Here is a 14,766-nt window from a genome sequence, read left to right as displayed (position 1 = left end):
CAAACCGCCGTGTAAGCACAGCTGGACAACGTTCTCTCTGCGGTGCCCTTCACGCCCACTCGCCGTAGCTATTGGCCGTACTGACAGCCTCTAGTTTTCATCACAACCACGCATTCTATTGCGCTACAATTCAATCATCTGCGTGTTCGTTTCCTCATGCTCCACGATCATGCAGATCACCCCCTCCTAACCTATTGAATTCATTCACCCTCCATTCAGCCTTTTACCCACCCACCCCTCACCCACCCAGTTCTACTAGTCCCCTCTCTTTTACCAGCCGCTGTGTAAGCACAGCCGGTCAACGTTCTCTCTGCGGTGCCTTCACGCCCACTCGCCGTAGTCGAGACCTCATCGGCCGTACTGACAGCCTCTAGCTTCCATCACAAACATCCCTCTACCATGCCGCCTCCTCCCCCTACTTATTCTTCTTCGACTAGAAACATTGTTCCTGAAGAAACAATGTAGGCTCCCCGCAAGCCAAACATTTCAGTAAATAGTACATCAACAGAGTTTCTAAGTGAAAGCGGGAAAGACTAGTCCTTCCATCCTTACACTCATCAGCCCCCATCTAACACTACCCACCCATCCCCTAGGGCTGCACAATCACTCAACTCCCTTGGTGAACTAGAAATTAACGGGCCATCATGGCAATGCATTTACCCAGTTAACGGACATCTACAGTCAAAACAATTTACTGATCGTCTGCTCATTAACATCTGATGTAACGAGCATTTACCCAGTTATCTGCCCGCATGCTGGGCATCCGCTAACATCATCGGACATCTTCAGTCTAAACAATTTACTGATTGTGTGCTCATTAACTTTGACATAACGTGCAACGCGTACGTGAGCCAAAACGTACAGCAAAGGTCGCGTTAGGTTCCCGTGACAACCATGAAGCTATCGTCACCATGAAGGAATCATCGCAACCTCGTCCAAGCAGGCAGCCCTCCTATCCTCCCACTCTGTCTCAGGCTAGCATCCATAATCATCTAGTCCACCACTCGTCACTCCCACTCCATCAAGGCTTCATCCCAGTCATCGCAGGACTCACCACGCGCCATCACGGCCGACCCAAGAGTACCTGCTCCAACCCAGTACAAACCGCACCGCCACAGCAGTAAGAATTCCACGGCAGCCAGAGCGGGCCTGCACCAAATCCCTATCATGTCCCTGCAACCGCAGTTCAACTCCGGTGCACACGTCGGCCTACAGCGAGTCAACATCATGCTCGTCTTGCAGCCTTCATCCAGCCCTCCTTCCCCTCCTTCCCCTCCCCCCCACCTCTCCTGGCACTGCGTGCTCCCTCCTTCCCTCCCTCGGCAGGGCGCTTCCTTCCCGCCTCCCTCCCCTCCCTCCTTCCCTCCCTCGGCACAGGGCGCCTCCCTCCCCTTGCAGCCTTCTTCCAGCCCTCCTTCCCTCCCTCCTTCCCCTCCCCTCCCGCCTCCCCCGGCACAGCGTGCTCCCTCCTTACCTCCCTTGGCAGGGCGTTTCCTTCCCGCCTCCCTTCCCTCCCTCCTTCCCTCCCTCGGCACAGGGTGCCTCCCTCCTTCCCTCCCTCGGCACAGCGTGCCCCCTTCCACCCCTTCCTACCTCCCTCGGCACAGCGTGCCTCTTTACAACCCCTCCTACCTCCCCCGGCACAGCGTGCCCCCGTCCACCACTGCCTCCCTCCATCGGCACAGCGTACCCCCTTTACTCCCTCCTTCCCCTCCCTGCCTCCCTCCATCGACACAGCGTGCCACCGCCCCTCTGCACTACATGCTCAAGAATCGATTACCCCGTGATGCCGTTCGATGACAAGGATCAACTACCCAGTGATATCGGTCCATTACAAGAATCAATCGAATCTACCAGATCATCGTCGCGGCTTCCTTTGGGCTCTTAATTGACCAGCCGCCCGCTTCTCTACGCTCAAACAACCATCACAGTTCACAACACCAAACGGAAGCTCGTCCAGACCATTAAACTCCACCCTAACCACCTCCAACCTACCATTCTGTCCCAAACCATCATGGGGGAAGACCCTACGACGACTCATCCCGGGTCACCGGCACGACTATAAACCACACCTACCTACCAAGCTCTCCGTCGGCGCTACTCACCCCCATTCTCTAACACCATAGACCTGCTTCGGAAATCCCACCATCAAGCAACAACTCCCCTACAGACTCCAGTCAGGAGCTCCTACCCCTCGTCTCATTCCACGTCACCCGGCTTCCGGAGAGCCTCTAAAGAACTAGTCACGTCATCCTCCTCGCCTCAAACCATCACCTCAAACCCACGTAGGACGAATCGACTCGCTCCACTCGGACCACGTCAACCTCTCCTGCATTCCCCGGGTTCCTAGGGTACTCGGAATTCACTACTTCAATCTCGCATGCAACCTCGCACGCATCAGACAAGGCGCCCCCGGGTCTAAGAAACGCCCACCTTGCCACCGTCAAGTAACTGTTTCTTACGCACTCCTCTCTTGGGGTCCTGAAATGACGGAGTGCGCCGTCTCAGACGTCAGCCAAGACGGACGCCTCTCTCTTCGGGCCGTCTCAGATGTCAGCCAAGACGGACGCCTCTCTCTTCGGACCCCAGGCCAATACTCAGGGTCCAATACCCCCATCGGAGCCCACACGGGCATCTCTCAGGGCCGCCGCCCCTCGATCCCGGGCTACGCCCTTCCTCCTCCCCCCTCAGGGCTTCGCCCTTCATCCCCCCTCAGGGCTCCGCCCTTCATCCTACCCGGCCTTCGTCCAACACCTCCCCCCCCCCACAGAGCTTGCTCTACAGAGCTTGCTCTCATCCTTCACCTCCCCCAGGGGCTTAGTCTTCACTATCAGGGCTACGCCCTTCATCCTCCCCCCTCACCCCCTCCCCCCTCCTGTAACGCCAAATCATCCATGTCTCCCTCACCCCTCGACCCTCCCCCCCCCCCCTTCACCCGTCACCCAGCCCCTCGGAAACTACCCTTCATCCTCACTCCCCCCTTCCTTCCCCTATTCCCAACCCCTCATCCTCCTCCCTTCCCCCTCATCCCCACGGACAGTCCAAGGCCATCCCACGCATATCAATATGCACGCATATCAACATGCACCTCATTTCTATCATTCCTTTTCATGTTCCACTTCTCTTCTAAATAAACGCTAAACCATGTCAAACGATGTTCGATTGAATGTGTGGTCTGTACTAGTGAAATATAATATTAAACAGAATAGACTTTAAAGGCAGGGTATTATTTTCTTTGGTTATAATAAGTACTAACTATAGGTCTATTCTGATATTGTTCAGTAACAGGAGTCTCCTCTCCATTTATTTATTAAACAGAAAATACAAAGAAATGTTGTATTGAATTCATGGTTCTATGTCTTGGTGTCACCTCGACCCATGATGGACTTCTTAGTGTTTCTCTCAGGTTTCAAAAGCATTATATAACACTTTGGTCCAAACAGTGACACCAAAATTCCAAAGCTAGATGCTAAAATAGCAAAAACCTCCACTACATCTGCATATTTGCCTGGAGAGCTTATATATGCTGGGATGAAGGCTATCCACACGGCACAGAAGATCAACATGCTGAAGGTGATTAACTTGGCTTCATTGAAGTTGTCTGGAAGATTTCTTGCCATGAATGCTAGGAGGAAGCTGAGGAGTGCCAGTAAACCAATATAACCTAATAGCACTGCAAATCCAACTGTTGATCCCACCACACACTCATAGACTATCGTATCACTGTGATAGTGTGTGTTTTTATGAGGAGCTGGTGAGGAAGACACAAGCCAGGCTATGCAGATTGCTCCCTGGATGGAAGTAAGAGCCAGAACTGTTCCTCTCTGCTGCATAGGACCAAACCACTTCATAATGTCTGTAGCCCCAGGCTTGGAGGCCTTGAATACAGCTAAAACCACCATAGTCTTTACCAGGATACATGAGACACACAGCACAAAGCTGATCCCAAATGCTGCATGCCTCAGCTGACAAGTCCAGAGCCTGGGACGGCCAATGAACAGAAGTGAGCACAAAAAACAAAGTATGAGTGAAAACAAGAGAAGGAAGCTAAGTTCAGAGTTATTGGCGCGCACCATGGGTGTGCTTCGATGATAGATGAAGATTCCCAGTACAAAGGCACAGATAAGTGTGCCCAGCAATGAGATGATTGTCAAGGAGATACCAAGAGCCTCATGGTAGGAGAGGAACTCCAGGCTCTTAGGAACACAGTGGTCACGCTGGGGACTGGACCAGAAGTCCTCTGGACAACTGGTACACTCTGTAGAGTCTAACAAAGATGACAAGGTTAAAGGGGCAGACAAGTACAGTATTGTCCTAAAGATACTGTACATTACTACATGGTGTAAACCTACCAGTCTCATTGCTGATCTCTCCCTCAGAACAAGCAATGCAGTCAAAGCAGCAGATAGGTTCCCCTTTAATTCTGGCCACACGGGTTCCGGGGGAACAGCTCTCACTGCACACTGACCGAGGTGGCTACAGAGGAAATTAAGAATGATATATTTTTGTACGTAAACTGAATTACATTCACACCAGCTCAGCATTAGCTATAGAAAGCTGAAGTGACCTTTTTAGATTCAAAGTTCCAGAAGATTCTGTCTTCATCCAGGATGAGTTCTTCACCTGCAGAGACTAACTTCTTGACCACACCTACATTGTGAACTTTTGTGCTTCCATCAGGGAGCCACACCCAGTTCATGACATCATAGATTGGTAAAGCATCACCATTCTCATCAAACGATACGTGATCACCAAATGGTGTAGAGAAGTTGATCCTTTCCAGGTAATATACAAGCTAGACATGGTGATGAGCAGAATTATTGCAATGTATGAATTATTGCAATGTACATAGACAAGGGAAATAGATTTTGATGTACAATTTGTACTTGAAATTATTCAGACACCACTGCATATCAGGTTTATGGGTAATAATCACAACTGTCCACTGTGTGGAATAAACAACTAAAACGAACAATTTAATAACTACTGCAGGCTCATAATTATTCCGCCCCATCATGACAAGTGTCTTTAGTAATCTTTTGTGTACACCCTTTGGCCTTTTTGCTGTTATGAACTGATCCAAATTTTATATATAGTCAGATTGGCCCAGACACCAGCCAAACCTAAATCATTATTAGTCTAAATTTGAACCCAACTAGAAACATTATGTAACCTGTGAAATAACATTACACCTGCCATGGCTGTATTGTCCGCAAACCGGCACAGCTGTGCCCAATAAAAGGCCCTTTTCCTGGCACACAATGCAACATGTCATGGATGGCATGGGCCAGAGCATACACAGCCTTGTACACATTGTACTCTGGCCTGAGGTCAGATACATCCAAAAGTGCAGTTTCTGCTGTTGCTAGGTCCTCTTGTCCTGTACACACCCTTCCACCAGCATCCACCCACTCTGACGGAAGGGGGGGGAAATTACACTGAAATGTGCGCTCCCAAAACCGCCTCATCTGAAGAAACACAGTGAAAACTTAAAGCATAATTATCTAAAGCACAAAGCTTGTGAATGAACACAAAATTGCAACTTAACCCATTTAGGAATGAGGCCGATTCTAAAAAGGCCTTCTAAATCCTGAACTACGTTTTCATCAAATATTAATTCAAAATGACAACAAATATATATGTTGCTATATACTGTACATAGCAACAACTAACCCAAAGGGGTTTCCCGTCCTGAAAGGTATAGTTACAAAAGTGGATCCCGTACATAATGGGTTTAAAAAATGAAACAAAAGACTCACTATGGTATTGCCAAGGCTGTTGTCATGGCCATTGTCGGGATGGATTTTTAACAAGAAGTCCTTTAGACCTGGTATCTCTCCACGACGGATGGCAATGCCCAGGGTGCCTCCCAGGTACGGCATGAAGTCTAGAGTCAGGAGCTTAGGATATGTTGTCCAGGCCTCACTGGCCATCCATTGCAGACCTGTCACATTCTGCTTTACCACCTATACGGTATATAAATCAATGCTATTGAACACCCTTCATGTCTGTGTGTTGATTCACAAAATATTGAACGAATTAAAATGAAAAGTATTAAAAAGTGCCTCTGACAAAACCAGATAACTCCATTGGACCCTCAAACTGTCTGTCTGTCTGTCTGTCTGTCTGTCTGTCTGTCTGTCTGTCTGTCTGTCTGTCTGTCTGTCTGTCTGTCCGTCTGTCCGTCTGTCTGTCTCCACCTCTCCCCCTTTGTAAGTATCTGACAATATACAGTATAAATTCACAGTACCAACTTTGATGAGGCAGTATTGCTTTGTTTTAAAAATATAATGTTTTCTTAATTTCTTGAAAGTATCTGACAATATACAGTATAAATTCACAGTACCAACTTTGATGAGGCAGTATTGATTTGTTTTAAAAATATAATGTTTTCTTAATTTCTTGAAAAATTATATACATAATAATATACATATTTAGGCTATATATATATATATATATATATATATATATATATATATATAATTATTATTATTATTACTTGCGCAAGCAGAGCGTGCAAGTAATGTTATCAGTCAGGTGCCATGTGCGTATGTCCCTGACACTGAAACATGGTACATAATCTTCATCACGATTCACGGAAAGCATACCTGCACGGTCAGCTTCCGTATGTCCGTATGACATCATATCACGTGCATTCTAAGGGACATTGGTACATATCTTCATCACGTCATATAGACACATGCTTCGTAGCGTGACGGAAAACATACCTGCACGGTCAGCTTGGTGCCAGCATATGACGTCATAACATGTGCTGGCCCCGACATACGCATCAAACCACATTATACCACCAACCACTCAGAAACTACATATACATACATAGGCATATACACATATATAGACATATGAGCATATGACGTGATGAATATATGTACCAATGCCAGGGTATAATTGGTTATCGATGGTGACGTAACGATGACGTGTTTCAGAAATTACATATACATAGACATAGACATAGGCAAGCTGGAAGGTACGTAGCAAATAGCTAAATCTAATAATTCAATATGTGAGGCTAAGATTTGAAAGTATGTAGCGGTCTACAGCACTTGCACGCTCTGCTTGCGCACTAGTAGGCCATTTATGGCCTACATTTATGGCCTACTAGTGTATGGTGTAGTCCTGTAGGACTACACCATACAATGCAATCAGTGGCTTAGAATCAATAACCTTGTATGAAAAGGTATTAAATACACCTGTCCAAAATGTAATTTTAATGGCCCTTTTGTCCATAACAAAACGTGACATTGTAATTGGCTGACAATATTAGTGGGAGGGGCCTATGTAACCACACTTTGCAATTTTTCAAACTTTTTGACCTTTCTAGTTATTATTATTATTATTTTAATTTATTTAGAAAGTGGTTAAATTGCTTTCCCACAACCTCCTCCATGAGATGAACCATATTGCTCCCATGTTCAAATGCAATGACCACACGAGCTGTGGATGTCTTCATCACAGTGACAATCCTCTGAAGTTCAGCTGGGTCGTGGTCCCAGGGCAGAACCTCCACGTATGCCAGACAACCAAAACCAGACTGGGCCAGGTCAGACTGGAATGACTGGGCAGCATTTTGGCCATAGGCATCATTACTAAATAGCAGTCCTGCCCAGGTCCACCCAAAACGCTTCATAATTTGGAGCATAGCTTGGACCTGATGGATGAAGAATGGTGGGATAAGACCTGCTTAGTTTGATTATGCACATACTGTAGTGTAAAATCAGTGAATCTCCTGCGTATAACCCACATTCATTTTCTTTTGATGCTGACCCTAAACCTAACCCTTCAGCTCCAGCAGTATTATACACAAAGAAATGAGAGGCGATATGCAATATCAATACAGGGAAGTGATGTGTACTACTTGATACCAACAGATGTTTTGTCTGTAGAAGTTCACCTGGAAGGCATCACTTGGGATTGTTCTAAAGAAAGATGGGAACTTATTCCGGTCACTCAGACAGGAGCACGTGGAATAGTAACTTACCTGAAAATACACAAAAGATATATTCTGTAATATACCTATACCCGGTACTATAATTCTTTATTACACGGCTTGGTTGAATGCTTGATTCTGATTGGTCAATCGCCAAATTCATCGGTCTGTTATTTCTGGATAATGACTGCTCCGCTCTATAACACACCGATGACAAAACAAACCCTCGGAGCACCTGCTGTGTTCCGCTGATTTACTGCTGTTTCCAACATGACAGCCATGATGTAAACACACAAACAGTGTCCTTTACAGCAAAACATTGCTCTCAAAAAGGTTTTTGAAAACATTTCAGCGAGAAATAGACAGTGCAGTACCCGAAAATGGATTCTATTTGATCAATTCACTTCCTTGTTTTCCGACTGTGCTGCAGCTGGGCAGACACCGGCCAGCGCGACACTTATGGAAATACTTTCATTACCGTAAGCAAGGAAATATGAGTCGTTTTGTTGACCACTATATTTATACAGTCACTCCAGAGGGTCAGATTGCATATTACGGTCGTAGCAAACAACCGCCAATCTACAAGCTCAAAACGCGTCGCAGTGCAACGCGTTTTGAGCTTGTAGATCAGCTTTTTTTTTGCTATAGTTTAATTTAAATCCTGAATATTGTTTTTGCTATTTTGGAATTGGAATCCTGAAAGATATTTTAGACTAAAGTAATTAAAGCCGGTCATGTTTGCATGATTGGAATTATAACAGAAATTAAATAATATACTACCTAGATGTGTCACAGAGACTAAATTATTTTTGGGAGCGTTCTACCCATTGCTGGCTGTCTGAATACAAAAACAATACAAAATAAAAAGGTCAATAATATTTTGACATATTATTGCTTGATGGGGGCCGCATATGGCCCCCGGGCCGCCAGTTGCCCATGTATGCCTTACATAATTTCCCCCTAACAAGCAGAGCACGTTAGTGGAACAGAGCAGGGTGAAACTCTACACTCACTTTCCCTGCTCAATCCAACGCTAAAATGCTCACCACCACTCAGCTTGATTTCCTTCCTCTCGGTTCACATTTTCAATCAAAAAAAAAAAAAAAAAAGGTAAAAAGAAGGGACTGCATTGTGTGCTGCGAACACACAGAGGCAGCTTTTGCCATCAGGAGGCCTGGTTCAGAAACACAATGCCGTCTTTTGACAAACACGTATACGAACCCTTCAGCACTCACAACAAAACACACTATAGCCTCGCATAGCCAGCCTTCATCTGCCTTTGCAATGCATATTGCCACGCAGTGATATCACCATCGCTACACAAGGCTAAAAACACACACCATGCAAGGTTTGTTAAAACTTGCATGGTGTGTTGTTAACCCCTAATCAATCACTAGGTTATACTTTGTTACGAAAAAACACAAACATTATCCTTTTTCATAAGACAACGCAATAACATAATAATAATAATAATAATATACGATTTATATAGCGCTTCAAGGTATCCAAAGTCGCTTTACAGAACAGAAGTAAAAAACAAATGTATTAGAAAACTAGTTAAAAGGTTAAAAGGTTACATTGTATAACATTATACAATGTGGCAATCTACTGCCCCCCATGCTCCATTCAAAGTCTGCCAGCTCCACTTACATGCTCTGTAACAAGTAAATATAGTTTTCTTTATCAGGCTGTAGAAAGACTACACTGTTTATCATTATATTAGATTTGTAAATAAACTAAAATAGCCAAAAAGAATAGCCAATTAAAATGGTGATGGTGAAAGAAGAAAACTTACCAAGGACACTCTGTACAAACCTAATACACTAGAGATGGCAATTGAATGTGTTGAGGCATAGTCACCCACTATTCCAATCACTGGAGGGGAGCCAACACAGCTCTCATTCAGTTGAAATTGTTCTTCTTGCCCACTGACCAATGACAAAGCTGAACGGAATCCTACTCCAAGTGTGAAACAATTATCATAGAGACTGTATCCCAGAGTCACGTTGGGTAGCAGGCTGGGGTTTCTGTTGATCTCAGTAATGGCAAAAGCCATGGTCTGGGCCATTCTGAACCCGGGAATATCAAATCTAACAGACAAAGTTCCACAGTAACCTTGACAATTTATCTTTGTAGAACTACATCAAATAATCCTATGATGCTATAGGCCTATATTAAAAAATGTTTCTCTTGCTTGCTTTTTTATGTGTGATACTCACCCATAGCAAATGAGATCCTGTTGCTTGGAGGTGAAAGACAAGTCAGGGAAGGCAGAGGAGAAATGGATTGAAAACAAGCCACCCAGAATAAAGTCCCCAGCCTTGTCAATTCTGTTGAATTTAAACTGTGCCTGTAACTCACAAGAAGAGGAAGGTGAGGAAGACAAAGGAGAGAATGAAGAGAACAACATCAAGCACAAGTACACATATGGAATCAGTTGTATAACTACAGAAGCGTTCATGACTGCACCTCCTCTCTTCCTCTGCACACTTTGTCCTGTTGCTAATTTTTATACACAGTGTTAGGCCATCCCCTGAGCCAACGTATGCCATAACATCATCGATCACACCTTCAACACACATCAACACCCTAGCAAGGCAGAGGCAGAAGAAGAGGCAGGGCTTAACATACGTCAACAATGCTTTCATACCAAAGTCCTGTTATGTCAAATCAAATCAAATCAAATCAGATCAAATTAATTTATATAGCACATTTAAAAACAACTCTCATTGTACCAAAGTGCTTCAACATATCAAAAAGAGCAATACAGTAAAATACAATGCAGAAATATACAAGACATTCAATGAAACAACTGTACTGTACTATCACTGTACTGTACTGGAACACCCAGAAATCACCATGTATACAGTTAATATGTGCGTGTGTGTTTGTGTGTGTGTGTTAGGTTGCGGTGGTGAAAAACAACCATGCTGTTTTCGTGCTCAGACGCACCCAGCCACCCACCCACCCACCCACATAGCTCCGTAAGGGAGTGGTTGCACCACTCAAAAACCCATGTTTCTGAAAAACCCATGTTTTTGAAAAACCCATGTTTTTGAAAAACCCATGATTTTGAAAAACCCATGATTTTGGAAAAACCCATGTTTCTGAAAAACCCATGTTTTTGAAAAACCCATGATTTTGAAAAACCCATGACTTTTGAAAAACCCATGTTTCTGAAAATCCCATGTTTTTGAAAAACCCATGTTTTTGGAAAACCCATCTTTTTGAAAACCCCATGTTTTTGAAAACCCCATGTTTTTCTTTCTTTCTTTCTTTCTTTCTTTCTTTCTCTTTCTTTCTTTCTTTCTTTTTGAAAACCCCATGTTTTTGAAAACCCCATTTTTTCTTTCTTTCTTTCTTTCTTTCTTTTTACTTCTTTCTTTCTTTCTTTCTTTCTTTCTTTCTTAATTAATGGAGCCAGGTTGGATGTTCAGAATAATACAACACCAGGTCGCAACAGCATGCTGTGTACTACCAGGGCTTGTTACTCTGAGATTTTTTTTTTATTTAGCTGGTCCTGGTCTGAGTGACACCACGACTGTAGCTTATTTTCTTGGGCTGAGGTCATTATGACAGACCAGGAACATCTTGAATATGTGGCTTGAGAAATTGACTGAGGATGAGATAACAATGTTGCAGGAAGACTTGTACACTGCAAAAGGAAAGATTATGTATAAAGGTTGTGTAAAAGCACTGAACAGGTGTAAATTGAATGGGAGGGTCGACACAGTATGGAGACAAAAATTAGAGCTGGATATTGAAGTGAAACCTGTATGGAGGGCACTATACAAACCACCTATAAAAAAGAGAACTGGTGATTTACAGTGGAGGATTTTACATGGTGTCATTGCAGTTTTGTCTCTATGATCATTCATCAATCCCACAGTCCCAAGTTCATGCCCTTTTTGTGACAAAGTGGAGACCGCTTTTCATTGTTTCTATGAATGTAAAATACTTTTTTATTGTTTTGGAAAACATGTTTAATTTGTTTGGTGAAGAGTGTTCTAAGACTGCTTTTATTTTGGGAGCAGGTTACAGAAATGCTTACTGTGTTAAATGGCAACTATGGAACATGATAGTAGGAGAAGCCAAACAGAACCGGAGACCTCCTGATGAATAAGGGTTCGCTCAATTGCGTAGATTTGAATGAAATTGCACCATGCTGTTGCTTTTACTGACAAACATTCCATTCCCATGATTCCCATATAGTTAATGTGTGGGTCCGGTATTCTCGCTCATTGCACATTGGGGGTCGTTGATATCAGAGCTGTGTCTCGGTGCACAGATTTTCATTTTTCTTTCTTCACAGAATCAAAGGTTATGGTCATGATTTACCAGGATCCTGGATGGCTTGATTCTAGGCTTAAAATAATTGATGTAAATATTGATGTAAATCTCTATGGGGAAAAATAAATGGCTGATTTTTCAGTGGGTCCAGAAAACCACGCCCACTGCTATGACTTATTCGGTGGCCGAATAAGTCACATAGAAAACTAATTTATTACCCAACTCTTTGAGAACACAACATTTCATTAAAGTGCACTGTTTTAAAAGTGCAAGTGCATATTTCTGTGAACCCAATAAAAGTTGTTTTAATCAGTTTTTAATACATTTATGATGTATATTTTAACCAGGAGAGTGTATTAACAGACTCAAAAGTACTTAAACCGAAACGGAGAAGTTCTGAAGCAGAAGACAGGCCAAGAGACTCAGGCATACCGATGAAGAGGCGCAGGCAGGCAGAGAGATGTTTCGGAGTTCGGTTTTATTTGCAGAGTACAGAATACAGCAGTATCCTGGAGCAGGAGCCTGGATGGCTGACCACCGTGGTGGCCAGCCCAACTGTCAGAATATATAGGTACATGCACAAAGCTGAGGGACAAGCACAGTTATTTACGGCACCCCCTTGCAAGGATACCCACATGATTGACACCTTAACCCTGTAACACCCAGCGTTGCAATAAACATATTTTAATGAATGAATGAATTATTTGTTATGTTCTTTTTTCACCAAAACGTCATCATTGATGTTCATTGCAATGCCATTGCAATGCCATTGGTCATGATATTTGCATATAAATACCCCCCACAGAGGCTCAAATTCACAAAAATTTAAAATCTCTGGACAATTTTGAACAATTTTTAACCTATGACCTTTGAACTTTAACCCTGATAAAAGTAAGTAAAATAACTGTAATATATGTTTTTTTGTGATCATTAGAATGTCTAGAACATGTTTTATGTATTATTGTGAAAGATATCCCCCAAATGTAAATGATTAATTTATTATTATTTTAATAATTATTATAAATGTGCATAAAATTCGCAAAAAACGTTAATAGTAGTAGTAAGGTTGAAATCTATTTTTTGCAAGTAGAAATTAATCCGGGTGTTACAGGGTTAACCTGCAGCTTTGGAAATAGCCTGATAGATCAACATTGGCCAGGTTCATCCTGGAAGGCCTGCTGAGACCCTAGCCTAGGTGTCATGACTAGGGATGTGCCGATGAGACATTTTGTCCGATATCGATATCTGATATAATGAATTGCTGTTATGGCCGATAACCGATATTATCGATGTCGATATCTCATTCTGTATTAAAAAAATAATTTGTCCATTCTGAAAAATACATGTATGGGTATCTGCACTGCAGGCTTAGGCAAGGCAGATTTAACTTAAATACCTTTTCACTAGTCGGAATAAACACACCATTGGGGAGGTTTAAGTGATTTATTGACAGTGAAGGAATGGAGGGATGCAGGAGGGATGAATGAATACGGATGTGTAGGTTCCGGGGGGGTCGCCGACCCTGAGTCTTTGGGGAGGTGGTCGAATGGCACTCGTCGTGTGGCGTTCGTCGTAAGGCGTTCGTCTTACGGTGCGCATGGACGAAATCCCCCGCAAGAACCTGAGAAGGAGAGGAGAGAGTTTTGTTTAATAGGTGGTGAAGGGGTGGGGGTGGGTTGCGAGAAGCCTGTAGGAAGGCGGCTGGTGTGCGACGCAGCGACGCAGGCGAAACATGGAGGATTCTGGGTGGTACTGGGCAGGTATAAATAGGGACAGGTAGATTGACGTGGGGGGCGGAGAGTGGCCTGAGGGCAGGGCCAAGGTGCGTTTCTCCTCCTCCTGAACATCTGTTGTTCCAACTCCATTTCACTAGTCGGAATAAACACACCATTGGGGAGGTTTAAGTGATTTATTGACAGTGAAGGAATGGAGGGATGCAGGAGGGATGAATGAATACGGATGTGTAGGTTCCGGGGGGGTCGCCGACCCTGAGTCTTTGGGGAGGTGGTCGAATGGCACTCGTCGTGTGGCGTTCGTCGTAAGGCGTTCGTCTTACGGTGCGCATGGACGATATCCCCAAAAGGAACGACGGGGAGCGACTACTAATTAGGGGAAGGGCTGTTCTAAGGCAGAGGAGGTTCGTACGGGTGGGACTGGTAGGCTTGGGAAGCCCATCTGCCAAGCAGGTGGACGGCGTGGTCCTGGGGGCCTCGGCTGGCGGCGGTGGATGCGGTGCCGATGTGGAAGGAGTGGCGTGGAAGTTGTCTGCGGGAAGTTGTCTGCGGGAGTCGCTAGGGTGTTGGGGATTTGACCGTGTGCGATGGGAACCGAGCTGCGAGGCAGTGGTTCCGGTTGCGTGGGCGAAAGGAGGTCTGGGTCGTGGCAGCGTCTGGTGCGGACGATGTTAACCGGGGTTCCGAGGACTGACGGGGAGCAAGCTCTGGTCGTGGAGGCATGAGTGGAGGAGTGGAGTGGCCGTGGCTAGTGAAAGTGGCTAGTGAAGGCCGAGGGCGTGGCGAGGTCTAGGG

The 14,766-nt window shown here is 44.5% G+C and overlaps 1 protein-coding gene across 1 annotated transcript; it reads right to left on the bottom strand.

Moving 5' to 3' along the window:
- Positions 1–3,353: 3,353 nt before the first annotated feature.
- Positions 3,354–14,303, bottom strand: LOC306913282 (extracellular calcium-sensing receptor-like; the record flags this gene model as incomplete). The annotated part of the gene is made up of 10 exons (XM_079489873.1): positions 3,354–4,267; positions 4,353–4,476; positions 4,568–4,795; positions 5,193–5,468; positions 5,760–5,966; positions 7,400–7,669; positions 7,913–7,999; positions 9,744–10,038; positions 10,168–10,298; positions 14,295–14,303. The coding sequence occupies 10 exons, from the start codon at positions 14,301–14,303 to the stop codon at positions 3,354–3,356; spliced, it is 2,541 nt and encodes an 846-aa protein (XP_079345999.1).
- Positions 14,304–14,766: the final 463 nt, after the last annotated feature.

The sequence above is a fragment of the Electrona antarctica genome, assembly GCF_951216825.1.
Source record: "Electrona antarctica genome assembly, chromosome: 20".
Taxonomy (NCBI): domain Eukaryota; kingdom Metazoa; phylum Chordata; class Actinopteri; order Myctophiformes; family Myctophidae; genus Electrona; species Electrona antarctica.
Note: the sequence above shows the minus strand (reverse complement) of the source record. Positions and strands in the feature narration are given on the sequence as shown.